The sequence below is a fragment of the Alnus glutinosa genome, chromosome 7 (genome assembly GCF_958979055.1).
Source record: "Alnus glutinosa chromosome 7, dhAlnGlut1.1, whole genome shotgun sequence".
Classification (NCBI taxonomy): Eukaryota; Viridiplantae; Streptophyta; class Magnoliopsida; order Fagales; family Betulaceae; genus Alnus; species Alnus glutinosa.
In genome coordinates, this window is record NC_084892.1 from 27,820,255 (window position 1) to 27,845,239 (window position 24,985).

General features: G+C 34.1%; 2 protein-coding genes and 1 non-coding gene across 4 annotated transcripts; 2 read left to right on the plus strand and 1 right to left on the minus strand.

Moving 5' to 3' along the window:
- Positions 1-49: 49 nt before the first annotated feature.
- LOC133873517 (uncharacterized) lies at positions 50-11,181 on the minus strand. 2 transcript variants are annotated; one of them, XM_062311228.1, is made up of 24 exons: positions 11,001-11,181; positions 10,572-10,702; positions 9,745-9,829; positions 9,136-9,189; positions 8,629-8,720; positions 8,402-8,505; positions 7,461-7,536; positions 6,808-7,273; positions 5,204-5,536; positions 4,860-5,066; positions 4,619-4,717; positions 4,465-4,537; positions 3,535-3,662; positions 3,120-3,414; positions 2,797-3,029; positions 2,592-2,716; positions 2,261-2,378; positions 2,056-2,111; positions 1,846-1,939; positions 1,571-1,760; positions 1,366-1,437; positions 1,181-1,284; positions 1,027-1,089; positions 50-592 (listed from the first exon to the last, which is right to left on the minus strand). In XM_062311228.1, exons 1-24 carry the CDS (start codon positions 11,043-11,045, stop codon positions 485-487), a joined length of 3,351 nt encoding a protein of 1,116 aa, XP_062167212.1. In that variant the 5' UTR covers positions 11,046-11,181; the 3' UTR covers positions 50-484. The 2 variants fall into 2 exon arrangements, with proteins under 2 accessions (XP_062167212.1, XP_062167213.1); XM_062311229.1 differs by lacking the exons at positions 8,402-8,505; positions 8,629-8,720; positions 9,136-9,189; ... (1 more) ...; positions 10,572-10,702; positions 11,001-11,181 and adding an exon at positions 7,949-8,024.
- Positions 11,182-11,324: 143 nt separating this feature from the next.
- TRNAA-AGC (transfer RNA alanine (anticodon AGC)) lies at positions 11,325-11,397 on the plus strand. Its single transcript has one exon. It is a non-coding gene; the product is annotated as a tRNA-Ala (tRNA).
- A 5,387-nt stretch (positions 11,398-16,784) lies between these two features.
- Positions 16,785-23,337, plus strand: LOC133874030 (acyl-coenzyme A oxidase 4, peroxisomal). The gene is made up of 13 exons (XM_062311857.1): positions 16,785-16,967; positions 17,693-17,797; positions 18,747-18,853; positions 19,061-19,138; positions 19,243-19,366; positions 19,502-19,575; positions 19,686-19,745; positions 19,891-20,000; positions 20,868-21,027; positions 21,883-21,959; positions 22,049-22,220; positions 22,295-22,387; positions 23,090-23,337. The coding sequence occupies exons 1-13, from the start codon at positions 16,940-16,942 to the stop codon at positions 23,219-23,221; spliced, it is 1,320 nt and encodes a 439-aa protein (XP_062167841.1). The 5' UTR covers positions 16,785-16,939; the 3' UTR covers positions 23,222-23,337.
- The last annotated feature ends 1,648 nt before the right edge of the window (positions 23,338-24,985 follow it).

The following is a 24,985-nucleotide window of genomic DNA, read 5'->3' on the forward strand; positions in this document are numbered from 1 at the left end:
AAATCCAAGGGTTTATTGGCACTATCATATCAACAGAGTGAGATAATAGTGAAATAAAAGTGTAATTTCTAGTATAACTCTTTATCAATTACCTTCATCTGTACCACAAATAAATTAATAAAATCTGTCTTGATTTACATGTCCGGAAGAGATATTTATGCCATAGTTACATAACTTACATAAAGGGCTATGGAAACTCAGATACACTAAAAGACCATGGACTCTTGCTTGTGAGCTCGATTACAAGCTACAGATGATTGGAGTCCGATTGCTGGTCTTAGGTCTATGAGAAAAATCTTTGGTATTCTCGGAATGGCATAATGTTAAAGCACGAGGAAATTAAGCCAGACTTCCTTTTTTTTTTTTTTGTAAGTAATTTTTTGTCTCCAATGAGAGGGGAAAAGAGATATTCAAACTAATAACCTCTGTTTTATAAGGTGTGGTCCTTAGCCGATTGAGCTATTCCTTACGGACAACTTTCTTCTCATATATGCCACCATTTTCGAGCTTCCATGGCCTTGACAAGCTCATTTGCCAACGACGCAAAGTCTTCAGCTCCACTTTGCAGCTCTTCAGTGCGCCTGCTGATTCTCTGATAGAAGTAACAAGAAAAGCTAGTTCAGGGGCCAATCAAGAAGCGCTTCGAGGTTATAAACTTACAAGGACAATTTGAGATGGAAGTACATGAAGATGTTCACTACTTTCTTTCTTTTTTTCATTTGTTTGTGTTTTTTTCAAACAATAGAAGATCTGTAATTGCCAGAAATCCAATTTCCATGGTGGAATGAGCCCCAGAGCTCCTTGAAAGGGACAAGTACTAGTAAGATGTTCATTAAAGTTCAATCTTTAGAACAATGTAATAGAGGCATGAACCGTCATTCTTTTCTACATTTTTTTTTTAATTTATTTTGTAAGTCTCTTGTTCTGATCTCCCCACACTTCCTAGGAAAGGAATCAAGTGTAAAGCAATAAATCCAACCCAGATACCAAATGAGTTCTCATGGAAATACCCAGTGGACAACCTACCTCCAGTTTTTCCTGCCTCTGCATGAGCTTGTCTCTGGCATGTGCAGCCACTGAAGAAGCATCCTGAAATCAGATAACACAATCCATTCAGTGAGCTGATGTTAAAATATGGAAAAAGAAGGCTAGTTAAACTAAAACCATCATATGAAATTACCCCAGCTTTTCTATATGTAGCTATAATTTCTTCGGGCGTTCTGATTCTGGGTTTTGAATCATCAGTCCCACCTTGAAATAATCTTTCCCTCTCCGTCCCCTTCTCTGCAGGGGAAAAACAATTTTATTCATTAATCTGTATGAGTCAAAATATACATGAGATAAAGATTAACAAGACAGATTTACCTCTCTTTATATTTTTAGAATCATCAGATGAAGTAGATGCCATGGGTAGTGGTTCATCTATTTCGATGTCATCTGTACCAAAAGCATGAAGTGGAGAAAACATTCAACAGAAAAGTGCAGCAAAAAAAAGATTCAACAGAAAGAACCAATCAAAAGAAGACAACAAAAAGGAAAAGAGTGTAGAGATAGGTGTACAGATCAGAACCTATATTAAGCTCCTCTTCTTCCTGATTATCTGTAACAGCTGGAGATGGGTCTGAGAATGGGGACTTCAAAAATATGCCCTCTAAATGACTAAAATTGGATTTAGGAGACATACTAAAATCCTCAGCATGGACCATTTTTCCCCCTTTAAGACCTTTGACGATACCAGCTAGAATTCCAGGTTGGTTACCCTGTAGCACCGCAGATAAGCTATGTGAGGAATATCAATAGTCTTCAGAATAAAATCTTCCAAAATCAGATACTATTTCTTTGAACCTGCTTTTTCTTCTGATTCATAGAGAAACTAAGGGCAGCATCTGCAGCAGCTGCAAGAACTTTATCATGGAGACAAGGTAAAGATTCCGGAATCCTAGAATAGCACAGCATAGTCCCTTGTAAAATCTCATCTTTTTTATTTAAGAATTATACAATGATCTTCATGCTTGAATTCATGTATCCATTATAACATTAGCTTCACAAATATACCTGAAATCATTTTCACCAGCTAATAAAGATATGAACGCCAATTCACACCCACTTGCCTGTAGAAGCTCCTCAACATCAGACAAATCGAATAAGTCATCAAAGCTAAAAGACTTTCAGACTACAAGAACTAAGAAGATTAAGTAAAAATATGTGTTTGGCTGAAATATGTAGAATTAACAGACCAACCCATTCATGAATACAGTACCAGTGCAATCTGCCCATTATCTGAAGAACTCATTGACTTGTCCATGTTTCCCTTAAAATTCCACCTTAAAATTGACATTAAGGAGCTTTCTTTCACCAATTCTAAATCTGTTAAAGATCTGCCAAAGTAAAGTTATCACAAGTATCAATTATTTGACAATTAGTGATGCTAGCTGGACGTGCTATCATAACAAGGGGAAGAGAGAAGTGTCTGGAAGAAAAATGCGAGATAATGCACCTATAAATTAGCTGATATCCTATAATCTTTAAGTACTACTTTATTGATTATTCTTCTGATGTAAGCACAAAAGGGAATAAAAATCAGCACTTACCTTATTTCGAGCACTCCTGTCTGAAACAGCAAGACCAGTCCACAAACTTTTCCATCTTTCTTTAAAGTTGTTGTCCAACAGCAACGTTTTGCATGTTTCACTTTACAAATGGCTTTATTATTTCCCTAACAAAATCATATCAACTTAGCTTGCAAACATAAGTTTAACAAACACTAAGTTAAAATAAATAAGGCAAAAGAGGCACCTGAATCACAGATTTTGTAGAGTACAAGTGCAACGAATCCTCACAACAAAGCAAAAGAACTGAATCCAACAATCTTTCCTCAGAGCGTGCAGTTTCCAAAGAGGAGTGCTGTTCACCTTCATGTGAATCTATGCCAACTGTAGTACAGGGCATAGGTTCACTCTCGGTAGCAGTATCCCCATGGGACTCTGGCTGTGTTTCATTGGATGATTCAGAGTCAGAGATACTGACCGCTGGAGTTCAAAAAAAATCTCAGAATTTTATAATATGTGAAATGAATCTTTAAAGATCTCTTATTGTTTCTAGAAGAAAATAGTACTTGCCTATAACATACATTGAAACTGCAACTGATTCCTTTTTCAAGTGCCATGGGCGAGTGCTGATCATGTTACCGGTACTAACATCAATCACATTAATCTTTGCATCCTTGGTTAAGACAAATATTACTTCCCCTGCCGGGTTGATTGAGATTTTTGTTTCAGAGTGCTTTGGGCTTTTGACAAGGCTATCAGTATGGGTAAGTTCTTTCCAAGTCATTGAAATGATTGGAGAGCTAGAGCTCGACACACCCTCTATCAAGAACAAAACTGATCCTGAACTTGTGTCAAGCACTGCAACCTGAGACAGAAGCAATACATTCAGGGATCCTTCTAAATGAAGAAGGCTGAGTTTATGAGCTAATCACCAAACTCATCAAAACAGACATGTGAAATAAAACAAGTAGATGATGTCACCCACATGACCACATTCAAATCCCACAGCTAGTTTAGTTCCAGAGTCTGCAAAATGTAGTGCTTGTACTGGGGAATTAAGAAGAGAAAAAACTGCTCTACATTGAGGTCCTTTTCCTCGAGGCAAAATATGAGCTGTGAAACAAGTTGAACGATCTTAGTTGAGAAAATACGTAATTTATTATTGTATTTTCAAGATAAAGGAGGTAAAGATATCCACATACAGAAACTATGACATGTTTTTGCAGTAATAGGCCATGCAAATAAAAAAAAAAAAAAATGCAGAATACTCCATTGTCACTTAGAAAGAGTTGACTTGTCTTTAACTGTCTATAATTCAGCCGACTGGCGAATTAAGCATGGCAAGTAAAAGATTCCAAGTCTTAGTTCAGAGACCTGTCCAGGAAACAGGTCCACTCTTGCTTGCAGAAGCTCCTCAGTTCAGCATGACTTTCTTATTTATCTATCAAATTCACGTAGACATGTTATTTAATCATCTTTTAACGTTTTTGATCTGTTCAAATTCAGTAAATTGTTCTTCTAGGTTTGTACTCAGAAAATGGGCATCATCTATAAATAAGTTAATTTTCAACATCATGACTTCAAATAATATCCTGCAAACTACAGTTAACTTAGAAGCTCAACCAACCAAATTTTTGGTCAACCAATCTTTCTCTTGTAAGCATTAAACAAGATTATCATTTTCAAGTAAACTTAGTTGTTTTCATATCTATTTTCATAATAAGCCATTTGTAATATTAAAGTCCCAAAGTCTGTCCTATTTTAATCTTTTTATACAAATAATTTCCCATTTTTTTGAGGCATGAAGTCATAACTCAAGCCAAAACTTGCACCATCTTGACAGGAGAATAATAATGCAACTCTTTTGGAAAACTGGAGGTGTGCTCATTAAGGATAACTGGCATCCATAAATCACCTTCATTTTTGGTTTCTGTGACAAACTGGAACTTTGTCCCATCTGAACAGCCTTTGAGGTCATAGAGACGAACCTATACAAGTCAACACAGTAAGAAAATATATAGTGAAAAGTTTCACAGCCTCGAATGAAGAATCCAGTAAAGAATTCTGACCAGGCCGCATTCACTTCCAACAGCCAAACTTAAAGTGAAGAAGCAGAAGTCCAATTTTGTTACTGGAGCACTGGAACCGGCCACTTTTATACCTTGTACCTACGAATCAAATGAAAAAATTGATATGAAAAATATGCCCTCCTTTCATATAAGGACAGGATAAAAAAAAAAAAAAAAAATCTGTGGATTCCATATCAGAATGGATCCATCAGAAGAAGCAGAGGTTTGATGGAACTCTAACCTCGCCTTCTAAAAGACAGATAAAAGATAATACTGGATAAGTGGCATCCCATATCCGAATGGACCCATCAGAATAACCTGCTAAATACACTCTCTCAATCCCATTATCTTTTGTAATAGATAATTGGCTGGCTACACCTCCTGTCAAGGGCCACTTTGCACCACTAGCTGGGGTCACTGTTGAGGGAGGTTTCATAACTGAGGCTACCTAAGAGAATAGAAAGAAAACAAGTTAATAATATACAAAATGAACAAGAAAAAATAAGACACATATATGACCCGCTTGCTCTTTACATGATAACCTGCTAAATATGCTTTTTAGAAATAGAAAATTGAATGAAATACCTCTAATAGAGCCTTTGATGAGTCCCCCCCAATGGGTAATTTACTGAGCTTTGCCACAGTCATGGAAGGTTTAGATAAAGGTAGCACTGCAGGAACCTCCATGGCAGAGACAGATGGTCTTCTCTCGCGCTGAGATATTAAGGCAGATAGGCTAGCATCATCATAGAAATGTAGTAGCCCAGGGTTTGTCAACATAAAAAGGTCAGCTTTGTAGTTACCCCCCGCTGGCCCATCATTTGGTAATAAAATCATGTATGCAAAAGAGCCAGTAAGTGTAAGATCTGCACGACCGACACATCTTAATTTCCCAGATGACCATTCAAGAGTTACAACCTGTAACAGAGGAGATTTTCAAAGAGCAGCTTTCCAAATGCTACAAGAAATTTCAACTGAAGAAGCACCATTCCACCAACATAGTAGTTGTCAAGTTGAACTGACAACAATATCATCTAGGATTTTATATTTTCAAGTTTACAGTTTAAACTGGTCAAGCTGAACATAGTAAAGGCCAGAAATTTCGCACTTGGCATTGCTTTTAATTACAGTCATACTATCATCTTAACCAGCTTTGCCATCCCAGGATTTCTTTCCTTTTTTCTTTTTGGAAACAAAGAAAGGATTTTGCTTTAAATTAACATATTTTATTCTTTGAATATATAAAAATGGGAAAAATATAAAAATGCCTCCTTAACTAACAACCGATTTTAAAATAGCATCATGATTTTTCAAGTGAGCTAAAGTGACCTACTTATCAAAAAAAAAAAGTGAGCTAAAGTGACCCATCAAACTACCAAGGTGTGTCAAAAATGCTACTTTTTCTGATAATACCCTTATTCTCTTAAAAACTAAAATAAAAAATTAATAAAAAAACTATTTTTTAAACCGAAAAAATAAAGAAAAAGAAAAAAAAAAAAAAAAAAAACCAAGGGGGTGGATTAATTAAAAAAGAAAAGAAAAAAACTATTTTTTTTTTCGGGATAAATGCAAAATCAGTCCCTATAATTGGCCTAAATTACAATTAACTCTCTGCGGTATAAAAATAATTCAAAGGTCATTAGGGTAGACTAAAATAACAATTCAGTCCCCGCTTTCAAAATACTTGATAGATTCTGTTAGTATCCATGTCTGTATCAATAAAATAATGACATGTGTCGGGGGGGGGGGGGGGGGGGGATGCAAATTTAGTTCTTGCCAAGCCACCCTTGATTTTTATTTTTAAAGTTTTTAATTTCTTTAACTTTTTAGATTTTTTTTTGTTTAAAAAGTAGTTTTTTTTAATTATTAATTTGTATTTTAGTTTTTAATAGAATAAGGGTATTATCGGAAAAAAAGTGGCCTTTTTGCAACACCTTGGTAGTTTGATGGGTCGGTTTAGCACACTTGAAAATTCATTGGGCTATTTTAAAATCGGTTGTTAGTTGAGGGAGCTTTTTTATATTTTTTCCTATAAAAATTGTATGAAACTCTCAGTAGTTTTGAATACATTAATATCTTCTAAAATAGCTTATGCTTTTCACCAACTACGTCAAATATATATACTACAACCCTAATCCAAATAAAAGAAATTAAAGTGAATATTAAAAAGTTATAGATGAATAACACACCGTCAAAACTTCTTCAGATCCTATTTCATCACCACCATAGATAAAAAGCTGGCCATCACAATCATTACGGGATTTTTGGTTTTTGCACCACTGTAAGACAATGACGGGGAGTCTCCTTCCTGCAGATGATAATTGTAGCTTAACAATATTGTTGGATGACAACGTAACTTGTTGACTTTTAATAGATGATGAAGCACACGATGTGTTCCAGAACAAAATATCCCCATTGATGTATCCCACAGCCAGAATGGACCCATTGGAAGATGCCCAACAAAGAGCGCTTATCTCTTTCTCTTCTAGATGATGTTGCAATGTATCATCTGGAAGATTAGTATCAACTTCACTTGAAGAACCATCAACAACTCCGTCCTTCAATTGGAGATCATTACCACCTCCAACAAAGAGAATTTGACCTTCAGTAACATCCCAAAGAATAATCATCCCATTCTGATATGCAATCAACACTCTGAAAAAAAAAAAAATCTATAAGTCCAAATAGACAAAGTATAATGTAATATTTGTCATCATTAAAAATATTCCTGGATAGCTTATTGTATCGCCAATATTAAAAATAACTGTTGGGAACCAATTCCTGTTTCAAATTCAAAAGCTGGAAAATAAAGTGGAAAGCTTTAGAGCTGCTTGTGTCTTGCCTATTCCCAGAAGAAGAAGGTTGGGGAAGGACTCCGACAATAGGTTGGTCGCTAGGAAAAGGAAACCCAGCAGCTTCTGTTAAATAGCACTAAACAAGTTCAGTAAATAAATATTGAAGCAAATTAGAACCACAAATACTCAATTAATATATGTAAGATATAATTATGGCTAAAAGACTAAGACATCATATGAGAAACCATCATTTTATCAGTGCATCACGGAAGTTCTGAAAGTTAGATCTAACTTAGTTACATGTAGAAAATCATAAAAGTATTTTACTAACATGTCTAAAAGAAGCTATTGAAATAAACTCAATGCAATAGGTGCGTGCCAACAGAAATGAACAGTTTCAATCAGCCTGTAGATTTATGTATGATTGATGTAAAGTTGCATAAGATATGAAAATCTAAATTACAGTAATATTATGTGTTATCATATAAACATGTATGCTTACTTGATCTCATGCGTTAGCAACAAGTAATAGTACCTTATCTGGCAAACGGTTGTCCAAAATACACAAGTAAATGCTCATTAAAATTCCATTTCATGACCTATTGAGCTTGGCATGTACATCAAAGACCAGTGACTGCACCAGCAAGGAGAACCGATATGTGTCGATTATTAGGTTGGAAGTGTTAAGGCCCAAAAAAATAACGGATGAGAGGTAACAGAAGATATGACCCTAAATTAATTGTAATTGAAAAAAGGAATTACATCGCCAAACTCAGCAATGGGGGATTAGGTTTACTTTAACTCTAAATTAAGCACATCGTGTTGCATAATTCACATCAAGAAAAATTTGTAGAAAGGAAAGCAATATCTGACTACTTAATGATCAGTTAGAAAAGTGCTAGCAACTGTCACATCATCACATTGCTATTATGAGTACTATGTATGCGTCAGTTATCAACCATTAAAAAGAAAGAAAAGGAGAATTTACCACTTATAGATTTTGCAGAAATGTTATAAGGCAACTGGAAAAGTTTTCCATCTTCGGCCTCAAACTTCAACACAGACATCAAACTATCTTCATCACCGACATACCTGCATGTTGTAACAGAGTAAACATGCCATGAAGTTATTGCCAAATACCTTGTTCCATTTCAAGCAAACTAGGATCTTATTAAGATAATCTGTTACTAATTTCAAATTTTTGTCATAACTTACATGAATTGGGAGCCACTGATCACAGAAAAAGCAGTTATATTGGATTCCCAGTGTAAACAAGCAGCGATGCTTCTGCTCTCAAGACTCCAAACCTGCCAAAAATAAACAAGCTATTAATCAATTGATCTATAAACACTATTTTAATGTCCAAGCACCTCCCTAACATTTGAAAATCGTAGCACCTGACGATCAACTAAGATTAAGTCAAATGTCTGGCTACTAGTAATTATTATCCATCTACATCGAATTGCTATGTTTTCATTATTCCGCTACATGATTACCAGAAAACAATATATATGGATAAGAACCAACAATGAACACCACCAACAATGCTAAATGATTAATGAAGAGACAGCTGGTGTTGATGACTATTGATAAGGATACTAATGAGACACACAGATATAAAAGTTCAATCAAGTTCTCTTGTTGTTCTTCAATAATGCCAAATGCAAAAGTAATGTTTGATAAAGAAAAATAGGTACTGCACAGTTGATTAAGATTCAATACCTGAATATCATTGTCATTTGAAATGCTGACTAAATAACCCTGGTTTTGGAGAAACTGCCAAAAAGATACCAAGTATTAATCTACTGCCAAAAACAAAAAGGAAAGAAAATAACATTTCCCATGAGTTTATAAAGATAATAGGGTTGATAACGTTCTCAACAAACTAACATTAAATACTTTCTAAATATCAGCATTATAAAATTCAACACAGTTTATCTCATTGTCCAAGTACATATAGCATATTAGTAATAAAATCAGCATTGTTTTATCTTGTTGTCCAACACACACAAAACTCATATTCCACGTTTCTAAATAAATCATTCAAAAAATCCACTTCGGAAATTATTGTATGAGTATTGGTGTCATCATAGGGATATTTCTCTTGGCTTCATAGAAGTCTTTGATTCTAAATGTCTTCAGGCTTTCTAGCTGTTTTTCTAACTCTCCATATAAAATGAGAAAGAGACTGTGTGTGTGTGTGGGGGGGGAGGGGGGGGGGGGGGGGGGGGGGGGGGGGGGAAGATCCCAATATTGATTTTTGGGCCATTCATATTAAAGTTGATGTTACTTGCAAACTTTAAAATCAACTGAAGCAGTGCAGGTACATACCTCTATGTTTTTGTAAGGCAATTGCTTTGGGGATATAAGAAGTCCTTCAATGCCATCTCCACCAACAACTTTAATTCTTCCATCCCTGCGTTAGAATCATAGCGATAAGGACACCATGTTGTGCCCTGTATTCTCCATTTCTTAATTTAAGTTGCTAAATGATGTAATAACAATTCTAATGCCATGAATGTCTTGTACACAGGTATCACTGAACACCATGAAGCTTTTGTGCAGCCAGATTAGATAGCCAATAGCTGTCCCACGAGCCAATTAACAGGCTCAGCGGTATTGGGATTGCCTGGCCTTCATCCATGCACATGAACTTAGTAAATTAGGCCTGAATATTGTAAATTCTAAACTATTTACTCCACAAGATAAACATCTTGCCCCATTTTTCATTGCATATTGCCCAGGTCATCTTGCGAGCATCCCAAAAATTATTGATACACTAACCACATTTTCCCCGAAATAAAATCTGGAGCAGTATGGAAATTTATTATTTCTTATCAGCTTAAAGTGATGATTTAATGTAATATCACAATAGAAATCATGAGTTCAAACCTTGTCTCCGTAATTCACATCCCATTTCAATTAAATATTTCACATGTTAGGTTGAGCTCTCACATATGAGGAGTGTTAGAATATCAATTAAATGATTAAATTCACTACTGAGCTAAGTATGGATTTAACAAAGATAACAGGCAACTAACTAATGAATAATATATACACAATTATATTCACTCTATAATGCGCAGGCCACAAGCTAAGCATAGCACTTCTAGCTCAAACTTCTACCAGTACCAGTAAAAGACAATATTTCAACTCACAGAGTCCCAATTGCCAGTAGGCGCTGAATGGCATCAAAAGCAAGAATCGATGCTGTATACGGGACACCGTAGTGGATAGTGATTCGCGGATCCAAGTCTGCAGACGTCAAACCACCATTTTGCACTTTACGCTAATTAAAAAAAAAAACAGCAAACATATTTCTTTTTAATCAGATGAAAATTACACTATGGATTGAAAATTACACGTAAAATACTTAACGAATACAAGAAATATCATAGAAATATAACTTTGAAGAAAAAATTACACTATGGGTCTCTGCGAATTCTGGCGGTTTTCATTGAAAATTGAAAACCATGATCATCGCAATATAAGTGAAATCGAAAATTACGAAATGGTATTGAAGACAGAAAAAAGAATTCGAAAAGCAAAAGCGTGATAGTCATTTGTGGCTTGCCGGAATATCATACCTGATGATGGTGCACTGCCTTCTGTAACAATCGCTTCGCGAACATGGCGACTCAGCTCGAAGACTTGAGAGCTTGAAATTTTTTCTTGTTGCCGGAGACTCTTTCTTCGTTTGAGTGATTATATCTATGCAAATATTCTTGAGACAGCACCTTTTTGAATTTATTGTCAAATGGAATAGGCGTTGTGAGCCGTTGTTTATTTCTGATGTATCTTCTGCGGTTTGTCTTATTGACTTCTTTGAATTGTAAATTTGTAATCATTAGACAAAATTTTCACTGACGAGTAATGAGTAAAATATCAGCTGCACACATCTTTCTCATCGAGGGGATGTAGCTCAGATGGTAGAGCGCTCGCTTAGCATGCGAGAGGTACGGGGATCGATACCCCGCATCTCCATTAAAACGACTTATCACCTTTGTTTTTCATTTTTTTTTTTTTTTATAGGTACCTTTGTTTTTCATTAGTTAGCTTTTGTGGGTACCTTGCCTTCTCTTGATAGCTTCGTTTTATCGTGTTTCGAAAGAGAGATATTCAGTAGTGCTATGCACTTTTCTTTTCTTTTTTCTTTTTTATCTTTTAATTTTATTTTAAATTGACATTACTTTTAAAATTATATTAATTTTGGAATGAATCACTATTATTGAATTTTGATCCAATAGTAATTTTAAAAATCATATCATCTTTAAGAAAATTAAAAAAAAAAATAACAAAAAATAGTTTCTAAAATTGGCAGTTATGATGGAAAAAAAAGATGACAAAAAAAATTGGAAAAAAGTACACATATCATTTTCAAACTACTATTCAATTGTTAATGTCTCTTCTAAACTACCAATTGTATCAGTGTCCTTTGTCAAACTACAAAAAAATGTCAACGTCCCCCCTACAACCAACAAAAAGATAAAAATGATCATAAATTTTTTTTCAATAAGACAAAAATATCCTTATAACAAACAAAAAAAATAACTGAAAATTATAAAAACAATTTTTTTAAAAAAGAAAATAAGAAAACCAGTTTTTAATTTTTTGTATAACTTTTTGTTAATTTATATTTTTTTAATAATTTGTTTAGTTTTTCTTTTTTAAATTTTAATAATTTTATTAAGGATATTTTTGTTAGGAGGGACATTAATATTTTTTGGTTGTTCAGGATTAGGACATTAACATAATTGGTAGTTTGGGAAAAGACACTAACGGTGAGGTGATAATTTGAAAGGGTTAAATGTATTTTTCCCAAAAAAAAAAAAAATAGTTTATACTTTGTAGCATTACACATATCAACGTTGGCAATTGTGAAGTGATCAAATCCTATCTATTACATTTGTAGAGTTAAATTTTTTATTTATTGCATCTAATATATGTACAACAACACATTATCTAAAATGACACAAAATAAAATTTTAACTATGAAATAGTTGGTTTTCATTTTATTTGAATGGAATGGAGGAGATAACATATTATTACCTTTAATTGTGAGCTTCTATCAAATCATTTTATAGGTTTTTTAATTTTTGTAATTAGTTTAATGGTTTAAGCTATTTTCAAATAGATTTTTTATAAGATTTGCGGCATTTGCCATTTATTTTTTTAAGGGAAAAGTTCACTTATAACTCTTGATTTTTCATCACTTTTGTAAAAATGAACCAAAACTTTAAAAAGTGTCAATATAGAGTATCTATATTTTATTTTATTTTTTTCAATTTCAACCCTCTATTAAAATTTTCTATTAAATCTTGACAAAATTTTCAAAATACCCTTCTCTTTTTTGGGGAAAAAAAAGTAAGAAAAGAGGGAAAAAAAATGCTATGATTTAGGTGTTAATCAGAATTTAATGGAATTTGTAAAAATACTCATGTCGGAATATTTGAAAAAAATTTATATATATTTTTTTAAAAAAAATAAAATAAACACATCAGTATTTTGAAAATTTTGGTAGGATTTAACGGAAAAATTCTAAATGATGGTTAAAGTTTAAAGATAAATACCCTAAATACACTTTTTTAAAGTATGAGTACATTTTTTTCAAAATTGATGAAAGATCATGGGTTATAAGTAAAGTTTTACCTTCTTTTAATAAAAATTAAGGAGAACTTCACTTATAACTCCTGATCTTTCACCACTTTTGAAAAAAAATATCTACACTTTAAAATGTGTCAATTTAGGGGTCCATCTTTTTATTTTTTCAATTTCAACCCTTCATTATAATTTTTCGTTAAATTCTGTCAAAATTTTCAACATACCCTACATTTTTTTTAGGAAAAAAATGATAGGATTTAGGTATTGGTCAAATTTTAACGGAATTTGCAAAAATAACCATGCCCGAATCTTTGAAAAAATTTATAATTTTTTTAAAAAAATAAAAAATAAACACATGGTATTTTATGAATTTTGATAGAATTTAAAATAAAATTTTAACAGGTAACAGGTGGTTGAAATTGAAAAAAAAATAAAAAATTGAAAGATGAACTCCCTAAATTGACATTTTTTAAAGTTTGAATGCATTTTTTTAAAAGTGATAAAAGATAAGAGGTTATAAATGAAATTTTTTTAAAAAATTATGTGGAATCTCAATATATCTTAAAATAATAAATAAATAAATAAGAAAGAAGAAAGAATAAAAACCAGTGGCTGGGTCTGTGGTCGTCCACATCCAGCGGCCAGTCCTTTAAGCAGCGACCCAGCGGATATTCCCAGGGTCAGATTTAGATCACTGCCGGACAAGGATGGCGCTGAGCCGCTGATTATTTCAAAATGCACAAAACCCATCAACCATCGTTCGTTTGTAGTTTGACTTTTTTCGATTATCATTAGATTAAGACTAATTTTATATTTTATGTTCAATTTTTATTTGTTAATTTTCCAAATACTTAATGGCGAAGTTGATTTTTTGCTTACTAAACCTATATCTTCCTCTTTATTGACAACTTATATATATATTAATTTATTATTTCAATAACAATAATTTTTACAAAATAAATTGTATATATATATAACATTACGACATATAATCAGATCAAATTTGAGTTTTATTTAACATCAATTATTAAATAATCAAACTCTTGTCACAATTTCAAGGATCTTTTTGGCCAAATGAGTTGCTCAACCACTACTGTTTATATATATATATATATATATATATATATGTATGTATGTATTAACTTTTCTAATGGTTGTGACCGATTTTTTTTTTCTTTCCCTGATTAGTGTTTTAGTCATTTTTTAAACCTTAAAAAGCTATTTGTTACGACCACAAACTATATAGATTAATTTAGCATTATTTTTCTTCTAATTATTAAGTCATTTGGCAAGAAGCGAAATAAGATAGCATCTTCAACAAAAATAGGGAGAACTTCTCTTAAGGATAACGAACTTTCACCCTTTTTGACATAAGGTACCTGAACTTCAAAACGTCTTAATTTAGAGTATTCATTTTTTCGAAAAGTCTCAATTAGAGGTCATCCGTTAAGATTTTCCGTTAAATCTTATCAAAAATTTTAAAATACCCCTATATTTTTTTTAGGAAAAAAATTGCAATGATTTAGGTGTTGGTAAAAATTTAATGAAATTTGCAAAAATATCCATGCCTGAATCTTTGAAAAAAAATTATATATATATATATATAAAAACACAATGGTATTTTGAAAATTTTGATAAGATTAACAAAAAATCATAACGGGGGCCCCTAATTGAGACTTTCTGAAATTTGTACATTCTCTCAAAATTGATAAAAGTTTAATACTCTTAAGTAAAAATGTCCCACAAAAATATTGTTTCTTAAGTCGTTTGTTCATTGTGGTTGTTTCAACTGATAAGTGGAATGTTTCTTACATTGTTGATCAAGGTTTAAATTCTCTATGAATGTTTGGGTAAATGACAGTTTAAATGCTCGAATTTACTCATCCGTTAACACAACATAATTCTATGATTAATTGTGCATACATTCTTTTTTTTAAAAAAATTAATAATTTACTTATTTAATCCACGTAGTTTGCTGTTGTGCCAAATTAATTCTTATCAAAATTATCTTAAAGTTCCTTAGAGTAAACCATATGCCCAAATGGTCTATGTTGTAAGCTATTTGATATAAGAGATATGATACATTACTACTTAAATATACAATTCATGATCATCTTTACATACGTGACAACTTTTCTTTTATTTTATAAAAGAAACTCTAAAGTTAGCTAGGGGACCACCTTGCCAGTAGGGCAAGGTGGTCAAAAATTATGTCTTGGATGACAAAAAATCATATCTCTTGATAAAAATTACTAGATGCAAATATGGATACACGTCACAACCAATCATTGATTGACAAGTAACATGGTTGATGACTCAACTTATTGTAATGGATGAAATACAATTCTTATACTTGTAATTGCAAGTTTATCAAATAATTATCGGAGTTTTTAAAAGTGCGAATTATGCTATAAGCGTGTTACGAATTTTTGTTTATAATACCTTTGCAAAAATAATATTAACGGCTACTGTGCTACATGCACGTGTGGTCATGTCACCGCCTATAAAATTGTCGTGAAGGCTCCCGACCCACCCTTTTGTGGAGGTCACTCTCCATCCATTATGGAGGAGAGGGGTGGATTTACATGCTGCTCATAGGGTCTTCATTGACCCATGACCGAGGATAAGAGGGAGGTCGGACATTTTTTATTTTAAAAAAATATATAAATATTATAATGGTATAATTGTAATTTAGTATGTTTTTTATTCATATGTTAAATATTGACATGGCAAGTGATGCCAACATGTCACTTTTGAATGGGTGTGGGTACAAGTGGTGCAATTTTGTAGGCGCTGATTTGACAACATGTATAAGTGACAAAATAGCTATTTTTGACGGAACATTCATTTAGGATAGTAAAAACAAAATTTTGTAAAACCTATGTAGCATAATTAAAAACACTATTCAAAAACATAGGTAGCCATTTGATAAACCTAAAAACCAAGGTACCAAAATGATGTTAATCATGTTTTAAAATACAATGTTACTCTCAAATTAAAGAAATATATAAATAAAACATTTATATATGTGTAAATGGTTTGTGGCGAAGGGTTGCCTCCCCTCATAAGGGATGGGTGACTAGTGACACCCCCCATTTGTCAAAGAGGTTCTATCTGCTCATTATAGGAAGGGCGATTAGCCACCTCACTCTACAAGAAGGGCAGGCAACAAGTGATTAATCACCTTTCCTATAGTAAGTGGAGGCCGGTCGCCTTCACTGGGGAGGGGCGACGGTCGCACCCGAATGGGTGAGAAACAATATATTTTTTTTTTCTTTTTTTTTTTTAAAAAAGAGAATAAAATTGTAATTTTATAATAAATTGAATCATTAGCTATGTCACATGTTGGTAAACATTTGATTATGACGTAAATCTACAAGCGTATTTACATGCTATACTTACCAAATATTTTATTTTTTAAAGGTTAAGTTTTAAATGATATATCAATTATGGATAGGACGAAGAGATCTATTATTTTGAAAAAAATGTCACAGTCTCATAAGAATTGGACGGTAACACATCACTTGAAAATTAATTTTTGAAAAAAAAAAAATTAGAAAGTAGAGCATTTATTTATTTTAAATAAGAAAAATAATTAATCTATAATCGTAGACACAACTTCACCAACGTAGCAGTTTATTTTTATTTAAAAAAAAAATGATGAAACCATGATCGGTACATGATGGACGGGAGTTAAGAGGGAGTTGCGTCTATACAAGTTTTTCTTCAAAGAATTACAAGCCGTTCCATTAATTTCCTAATAAAATGCCTAAACTTGCGTGCCACTAAATCCTATCCTCCATTAAACTATTCCACGTAAATCTGAACTTTGTCCACGCCTTGCTGGCTTTTCAGCTCCGCTGCTGGTTTTGTTTCAGAACCTTGATCACATCTCATCTCTGTGTTCCTCTTCTACTCTTTCAGTATGACAATATTCTCTTCCACAAAGCAAGGTTCGTTCTCTCAACAATCATCTCGATTTGAACGGTCTAATCTGAAAATCGATTTACGTTGGCCAATTTTGTTCATCGTCAAGCCGATTTTCTGGTTCGCTGTTTCGTCAGAGTTTTGATTTAGTGTTGTACTAGATCGGAAATTAGATATTGAAGATTCATTTGGCTTGGAAAGAAACTTTATTGATTGAATTCATAGTTTGTGCTCAGTATCTCTATTTACACATGAATTTTTTTTTTGATTGATGAAATCTTGAAATTCGCGCTTAAACAGGATCTCTAATACTTTGAATTGTTCTTCGCGCTGCTTCTGGTATTCAGTAATTGTTATTAGCTAGTTTATCGTTGTTTCCTTGAGCTAGTTAATGTTATCAAGTATCATCTGATGTGGAAGCCAAGGAAATTCAAATAGTCACATTATGCAGAAACGTAGGAGCTCCTATTGCAGTTCAAATACAGAGGATGGAAGATAGTCTCAGTCAGATAAACTTATAGGCGTTATACTATTGCAGTTCAAATAGTGTAGTTACTGTAGGCGTTATACTTTATTGCTTATGTAGCTATTGTTTTAACTATACGCGTGGATTTTTGCTTGTGTAAATCACAATTGTAACAATTGTTCTGAATATAAATACAAAAGACACCGTTCTGTTTTGAAATTTTCAGTTAATGCTAACATTGATTTTGTTATTCATGCTAATGAATAATTTACTTCACTGTTGCAGATGATCTTGACGGAAATGCAAGGACTTCTTATTTTAATTTACCACCATTGGATGTTTCCATTGCATTCCCACAAGCAACTCCAGCGTCCATCTTTCCTCCTTGTGGTAAGAATGATAATTTTTTTTCTTCTGTGCTACAAATTTGTATCGGCTTGTGGTTTCATTTCGTTACTCCTAAGAACATATATTAATAAATGAAATGAATTTCATAATTCACAAAGGTATGTATAAGAAGTTAATATTTCACAAGAATTTGTTTCTCCTAAAAAAAAAGAGAAAATTGGGGGATATTACCTAATTGTGATTCCAACACGACATGAAATTATACTGGTTTTCCATCAATTCCATAAGATTGAGGGTGACTAAATTGAGGCGTGAACTATATCACTCCAGATGATATGCGTCGTTTGTGTGAAATTTTCTCGACCTATGCAGTAGAGTGTTTGGCATGCCATCCTCAGGATGCAACAGCCCGACCACCCTTGCCGTTGCCTTATTGTCTGCACTACTAAGCATTACTAGAAGCTCTGGATAGTTTTTGTAAAGAGTGAAGAGTGGAGGAGAACAAATGTTGAGAAGAAAATTCTCTGCCTATTAGACGTTGGCTAGTGTGCATCGAATAGGTGGAATAGAAGATCCTATTTATAGGCTTAGTGGATTAGTAAGTTACACAAAGAATAAATAGGTCCAATAAATACAAACGAGTATAAAAATTTGCCTTTTAGCAATAGTTGTAACTCTCAAATAAGACTCAATTAATGAGTGAAAGCCAAATGGTCGAATATGACTTTTTTAATAATGAAAAATACATCACAAACATTTTTTGTATTGCAATACCCAACACGTTATTACTGCATTCAGCACTTGTGTCAAGCACAGGATTAATTTCATCCTTCCCCGACAGAAGGAAGTTATATGTAATTTGGCTTCTTACTATCAGCCCTTGATATCAAATTGTGGAATTTTGCAATATTATGTACATCTTTTGAAAACAACTAATATTTTCTTCAGTTAGTCACCATCTTATCTGTGTCGTGGTCTTTAACAATTACAGCTTCGGACTATTACCATTTTGATGATCTATTGACTCTTGAGGAGCAGACTATCAGGATGAAAGTAAGAGAGTGTATGGAAAAAGAAATAGCTCCAATAATGACTGAGGTATCTTTCTTATGTTACTCTTGATTACTTTTGTTATGTTTATTATCAATTTTTATTTTCTGATAAAATGATAGATTTCTTTGTGAATACAACGACATTGAAATTCTAAAATTGTATTTAGACATTAAGAAATTGATGCCTTTACCATTAAAAATAATAGGCGTTCAAATACAAACTAATAGTTCTACATGTTTTCTTTTTCCTCAGTATTGGGAGAAGGCCAAGTTTCCATTTCATGTTATTCCAAAACTTGGTGCGCTGCATATTGCTGGTGGCACAATCAAGGTAGTTTATAGATATTTTTTCCTTTGAGTTGCCGCCCCCGTGTTTGCTTTACCTGAGGTGTAAAATGTAAGTGGATGGGATGTTTAGCTAGTTCTGTTTCTCAGGGTTATGGGTGTCCTGGTCACTCCATTACTGGAGCCGCTGTTGCTACAGCAGAAGTTGCTAGAGTTGATGCAAGCTGTTCTACTTTCATATTGGTGCATTCATCTCTGGCAATGCTCACTATTGGTGAGATCTTCATATTACCTTTGTTTTGTCTTTACCAAATAAAATTTACTTGCTGTTTTTTTTTTTGGTTAATAAACACAAGGTGCTGTTGATAAATCATAATATCGTGTTATTTGTTTGGATTGTTGAGTATAGCATTATGTGGATCGGAGGCACAGAAGGAAAAATATTTACCATCTTTGGCACAATTAAACACTGTAGGGTGTTGGGTAAGTTGCTCTTTTTTGGCATTGTATATAGTACAGGATTTCTAAAACATGCTCGATTTGTGTTTCTGTTGAAATTAAGTTACTTAAATATGTTGTTTCAACATGTCAAGGCCTTGACCGAGCCTGAATATGGAAGTGATGCAAGCGCTTTGAAAACGACAGCAACAAAGGTTTTTACTCACAACTTCTTTCTACATATATATCTATAGCACATTAAACCTACATTAAAAAAGACATGATTATCTACACATTTGAACTTAATGTTCTGAAATTTCATATAATATCATGTTTTTGCTGTTGTATTGGGATGATCAGGTGGAAGGAGGTTGGGTACTTGAGGGCCAAAAGCGCTGGATTGGAAACAGTACCTTTGCAGATTTGTTGGTTATTTTTGCAAGGAATACCACTTCAAATCAGATAAATGGGTATGTGATATGCTGTTTGATATGGAGGTTGTAGATTTTGTAAACTTGGAGTTGCTAGATTACTGAACAAAACAAAATGTATAGTAGAAACTGAGAATACACGAGTGAAAAGAGAAGCTTTTTGATAAAGTGTATTTAATGAATTGTTAGATTTTCAAGACTTATCTGATTATATACATCAACTTAGAGGAAAACTAACTAACAAATTACAATTAGTTCTAAACTAAACAGCCAGCTCATTTCCAGCTAACTCCAACTTGATGCCAGCTGTTGACTGCACGTGTTGTTGATAATCAGTGAAAGCACATGTTGATAATCAGCTTAATACAGGTCACTTCGCCCTATCATTGGCATGCTGGACATTTGTTTGAGTCCTTAAAAGAGCCTACCCTAATTTGCTTGAAAGATATGCAGGAAATCTGTTTTTCCATGAGACTCCTCAAATGTTGTATAGTGTCGCTCTCCTCGTCACTTTGTTCTCTATGGTTCTTCCTTAACTCTATCACACTCGGATTCTAATTTATATGGACATTTCTTACAATATGTTGGCAAAAATGCATACACAAACACGCACATATTACCAGAATAAGTATTCTTCATAGAATGCAACCATTGACACCTCTGTGGCCATTGGCTCCACATCCCAAATGTAAGATTGGCAAATTTAGGGTCATCAGTTACCCACCATTTGCTAAATTAGGTAATTTTCCATAGGAATCCCTGAACTGCTGGTGGATTTATCATCCTCTACTTCTAAATTTAACTGGTTCTTTTGTGCTGGTTTTTGTTATGGAATGCATGATAGTTGGTTTTCCATATAGGCATCCTCTTTTTCTGCATGTGTAATATTTCGGCTTTCTGATTCAGATTTATAGTAAAGAAGGATGCCCCTGGATTAACAGCTACAAAAATAGAAAATAAAATCGGCCTGAGGATGGTTCAAAATGGAGATATTCTCTTAAAGAGAGTTTTTGTTGGCGATGAGGACAGGTTACCTGGCGTCGATTCTTTCCAGGATACAAGCAAGGTACGGTTATGAGTTGTGTAATGTTGATTCTGCCCCTCATCATTTTATGTACTTTCTGCTTGGTATGCTTTTTTGGTTGATTATTATCTGTAAGTGGGCAGAATGGTATCTTTGGTTATGATTATATATCATTTATCTTCCTTTTATGGTCCAGTGCAAACAGTAAGCTTTTCATTGTAATCCAACTGGGCTACAAATGTTCTATTCTAATTTTGGTTATAGGTGTGTATTTTTACCATGTCATACTTTGGTCAGATTTTATTAGCATCTTTCTGGATTTGATACTAAGCTTGCTGTGACATGATGTGATTTCTTTGATATCAACATAAAAAGACTGCTTTAATTCTTCTTTATTGTGCATACAACGTTCTTAGTCCTTGTGTAGAGCAATCAAAGAAAAAATGAATAGCTTGTTCCTTTCAGAGTAACACAGGTACATACGGAGCTTCAAATTTAGTCTGGAGAGGAGGGAGGGAGGGAGGGATTTTGGTCGCCAAGTGTTACAATTGAAAAGTTTGTAACTAAGGTACTTGACTTGAGTGCACCAAAAGAGAATGCTAGCCAAAAAGGTTCATGATTATGCAAAACAGTCAAAAGTAGTTAACCTAACGATGTGTGCAGGCAACTGCACACCCTCCCAGCAAGAGAGAGCTATCCCAATTTGTTCATTGTATCCATAAACTATATATTCATTCAAAGCTATGGTATTCTTTCCTAGATATCTGCAGCGCTTTTGTGCGTGAATCTGTGGTGTTGCTGGTTTCCAACTTCTTTGTCAGTGTAGTTATGCTTTCGGTATTCATGTTTTTTCCTTGATTTTCATGTTGCTTATCTGTAATTGTGGACTCAAAACAGATTCTCGCTGTTTCGCGTATAATGGTTGCCTGGCAACCGATTGGCATATCAATGGGCATCTATGATATGTGTCACAGGTATCAAGAGTAAATACTGCTCTTCTTCACTGTGCTATTTGATTTTAATCCTTTGGTCTGACCTGTTCTAAATTCCAACTGATTTGAAGGTATCTGAAGGAGAGGAAACAGTTTGGAGCACCACTAGCAGCATTCCAAATCAATCAACAGAAACTTGTTCAAATGCTGGGTAATGTTCAAGCAATGGTTCTTGTTGGTTGGCGCCTCTGTAAGTTATACGAGAACGGTAAAATGACTCCAGGCCAAGCTAGCTTGGGAAAGGTACAATTGAAAATCTTTAAATTTGTGATACATTCCGTTAGTTCCTTGCACTGACAATTTTCATAATTCTTCAGTCATGGATCACCTTGAAGGCAAGAGAAACTGCTGCTATTGGGCGGGAGTTACTTGGTGGCAATGGAATTTTGGCTGATTTTTTAGTTGGAAAGGTATTCATGATTAATGATCTTATCTTGATTGCGTGATTTAAACCAACACCTGCAAAGTATTGGATTTGGACTGGGTTTATGTAAAATTGGAATGTGATCTTATGAGGCACAATGAATTAATTGGACTTGCTAGATATCAGATGTGAGACGTCCAATCCAATAACTAGAATTTTAGCCCTTCTGTTGCTTATTTTCATAACTACGTATGTGACACTCTACTCCCATATGGGAAAGATAAGGAATAGCCCATATAGGGTGGGTGGTTTATAAAAATAGTCATAGGTCGTTACAACGTAGATACAGAGAACCAGGCAGGATTAAATTTTTTAAACATGCAATTGAGGGGCTACTTTCGCCACTGATTCTACTGCTTGAGCTAGCTTTGTTTTGTATTCAGCTCAATCCTTTTAGTAAGGGGTTATTCAAGCGTATCTAAATAGATGCTATGTTTACATATGGATCCCTACATCATTACATTCCATTTAGGATTAGGACTAGGGTTAAAGTGTAATCAGACCTGCTAACTTAATTATACTAAAAAACAAGAAAGTGTAATTCCACCAGGGGGCAAGGGATATAACTCAGCGGTAGAGTGTCACACGTTTTATGCAACATTTCTTTGATCCAGCTCTTATTTATTTATTTATTTTTAAAGGAATCACTTTGACTATATTTTTTCCCCTTTTTGGGGTTTCATTGCAGGCATTTTGCGATTTGGAACCTATCTACACTTACGAAGGCACCTATGACATCAACAGCTTGGTCACAGGTAGGGAAATCACTGGTTTTGCCAGCTTCAGGCCAGCTGCAATGAGCAAACGAAGCCGTCTGTAGAAGTGTTTGGAAACTTATTATCTGGGTTGTTTAAGATACTGTATGAGAAACTTTGACAAATAATGTATATATGGCTTATGACAGCGGAAATGAAATAAAAAGTCAGTTTTCTTTCAGCCTTTTACGTTCTCTACTGGGGTTCTAATGACAGACGACTCAAAATTACTATTAATTATTAGCAGCCTCAATGACGCATACCAGTAAGGTGGGCTCCCAGAATCAATTGTCAAATTTGCCTCCCGAAAAGTTGTCCCTCAGGTTTGTTCCTTTTCTGAAGTCGCCATTACTGTTCCTTTTCTTTTCATCTAAGGTTGCTCCTTCCGTGGTGCTTTTCTCCGTGTACATGGAGGATAGCAACGTTGATTAATTATCGTTAGCATAAGTGCTAATGTTTTTCTTCTTTTTAAATTCTAAGGCCATGCATGCTAGCTCGTGTTCTGAAATTTTTCTATATAAATTTTGTTTATTACTGCATGGAAAATCAAATTTTTACCATGTGGTTAGAATTTCATTTATGTAAACGAAAAATAGAGATGTGTTGTTACCGGCACAACAATGATGAATAATATTGAATCAAAAACAAGAAAAAAGTAAGAGATAAGTAAGATACAAATTTAATGCGGTTTGGCCATTTGCTTATGTCTATAGGAGTGAGTGCGGCTATATTCATTCAATCAATCAATTTGGGTTACAATACAACATATATATAGTAAAACCCTACTGTCCCCAAAATACCCCAGTAAACCTAGCAGTAAACTGAGTTTCTCCATATGCACGTCCGGACGGCTTAGCCCTAGCATCCGGATGCTAGTATAAGAACTTCACCGTTCGCAGCTACCGCATTAGCGTCCTGACACTTGTGCGAACGCGTGCTCTCGAGAAGTTGTGTTCGCTTGCCCATCTAGACATCTATGCGAACACCAAGTTCCTGTGGTTTGCGTTTGCTGAAGAGTTCAGACATTGGTGGGTGTCCAAACGCTTCCTCTGGCCGTCTGGATGGTCGCCTACTAGCAACTTTGCTAGTACTTTCAAACTTCTTTTTATGCCCAAAAGAATATGAGCCACTTGTTCCAACAAGATGAACTATTTTATGGTCCAAAATTAGATTTCATATATTTACTAGTGTATATGTTATCTCATAATGAACATGTTACCATATTATTTAAAATTCTTCACATTGTGAAACTAAAATCCTTGTGTTTTTTATCCTCTAGCTAGACTACTAGAGTAATATATTTTAGATTAAGGAATTACATAAATATAGTTTAAATTCTTCGCGTACTAGGAATCTGCTCAGTGTTTAGCTATGTTGATACAATGACCGCACGCTAGGCACCGGAACAAGGTTGCATATAGAATAAACAGTGAGAGAGGTTCACTGGAGGTCCGACATAACCACATCCAATGATTAAATCGGAATGAGTAGGAAGACAAATTGACAAGATGAGGGTGTTAGAAATGATTGTGTACCTGATGTGGAGTTTTACTCTCCTTATTGTATAGGTTGGTTGTCCCCACCTTCCCTTACTAGAGTTTAGGGGCCTCCAACTCGAATTCAGTGAAGGGAATCAAATGATGTTGAGGTCATGAAGTTGAGTGTGAATATTTCCTTCCATATCGAAGAGTTTTTTGGTGTGGGATGTTATGTGACTTGGCGAGAGGGGGAGATTGGCTGCAGTATGTTCCTTCGAGATATAGGTGGATCATAATCGTGGGCTAGGATTGACTTTGGGTCTGACTGAAGGGTCTCTTCTTGAGTTGTTG

Bases quoted from the DNA above. Each gene is read 5' to 3' on its own strand.
- LOC133873517 (XM_062311228.1), bottom strand. From the start codon at position 11,045: ATGTTCGCGAAGCGATTGTTACAGAAGGCAGTGCACCATCATCAG. The intron at 10,703-11,000 runs GTATGATATTCC...TTTTTTAATTAG, and splicing joins AGGCAGTGCACCATCATCAG to CGTAAAGTGCAAAATGGTGG. The intron at 3,415-3,534 runs GTGGGTGACATC...CTTCTGTCTCAG, and splicing joins TGGGATTTGAATGTGGTCAT to GTTGCAGTGCTTGACACAAG.
- LOC133874030 (XM_062311857.1), top strand. From the start codon at position 16,940: ATGACAATATTCTCTTCCACAAAGCAAG. The intron at 17,798-18,746 runs GTAAGAATGATA...TAACAATTACAG, and splicing joins GTCCATCTTTCCTCCTTGTG to CTTCGGACTATTACCATTTT. The intron at 18,854-19,060 runs GTATCTTTCTTA...CTTTTTCCTCAG, and splicing joins TAGCTCCAATAATGACTGAG to TATTGGGAGAAGGCCAAGTT.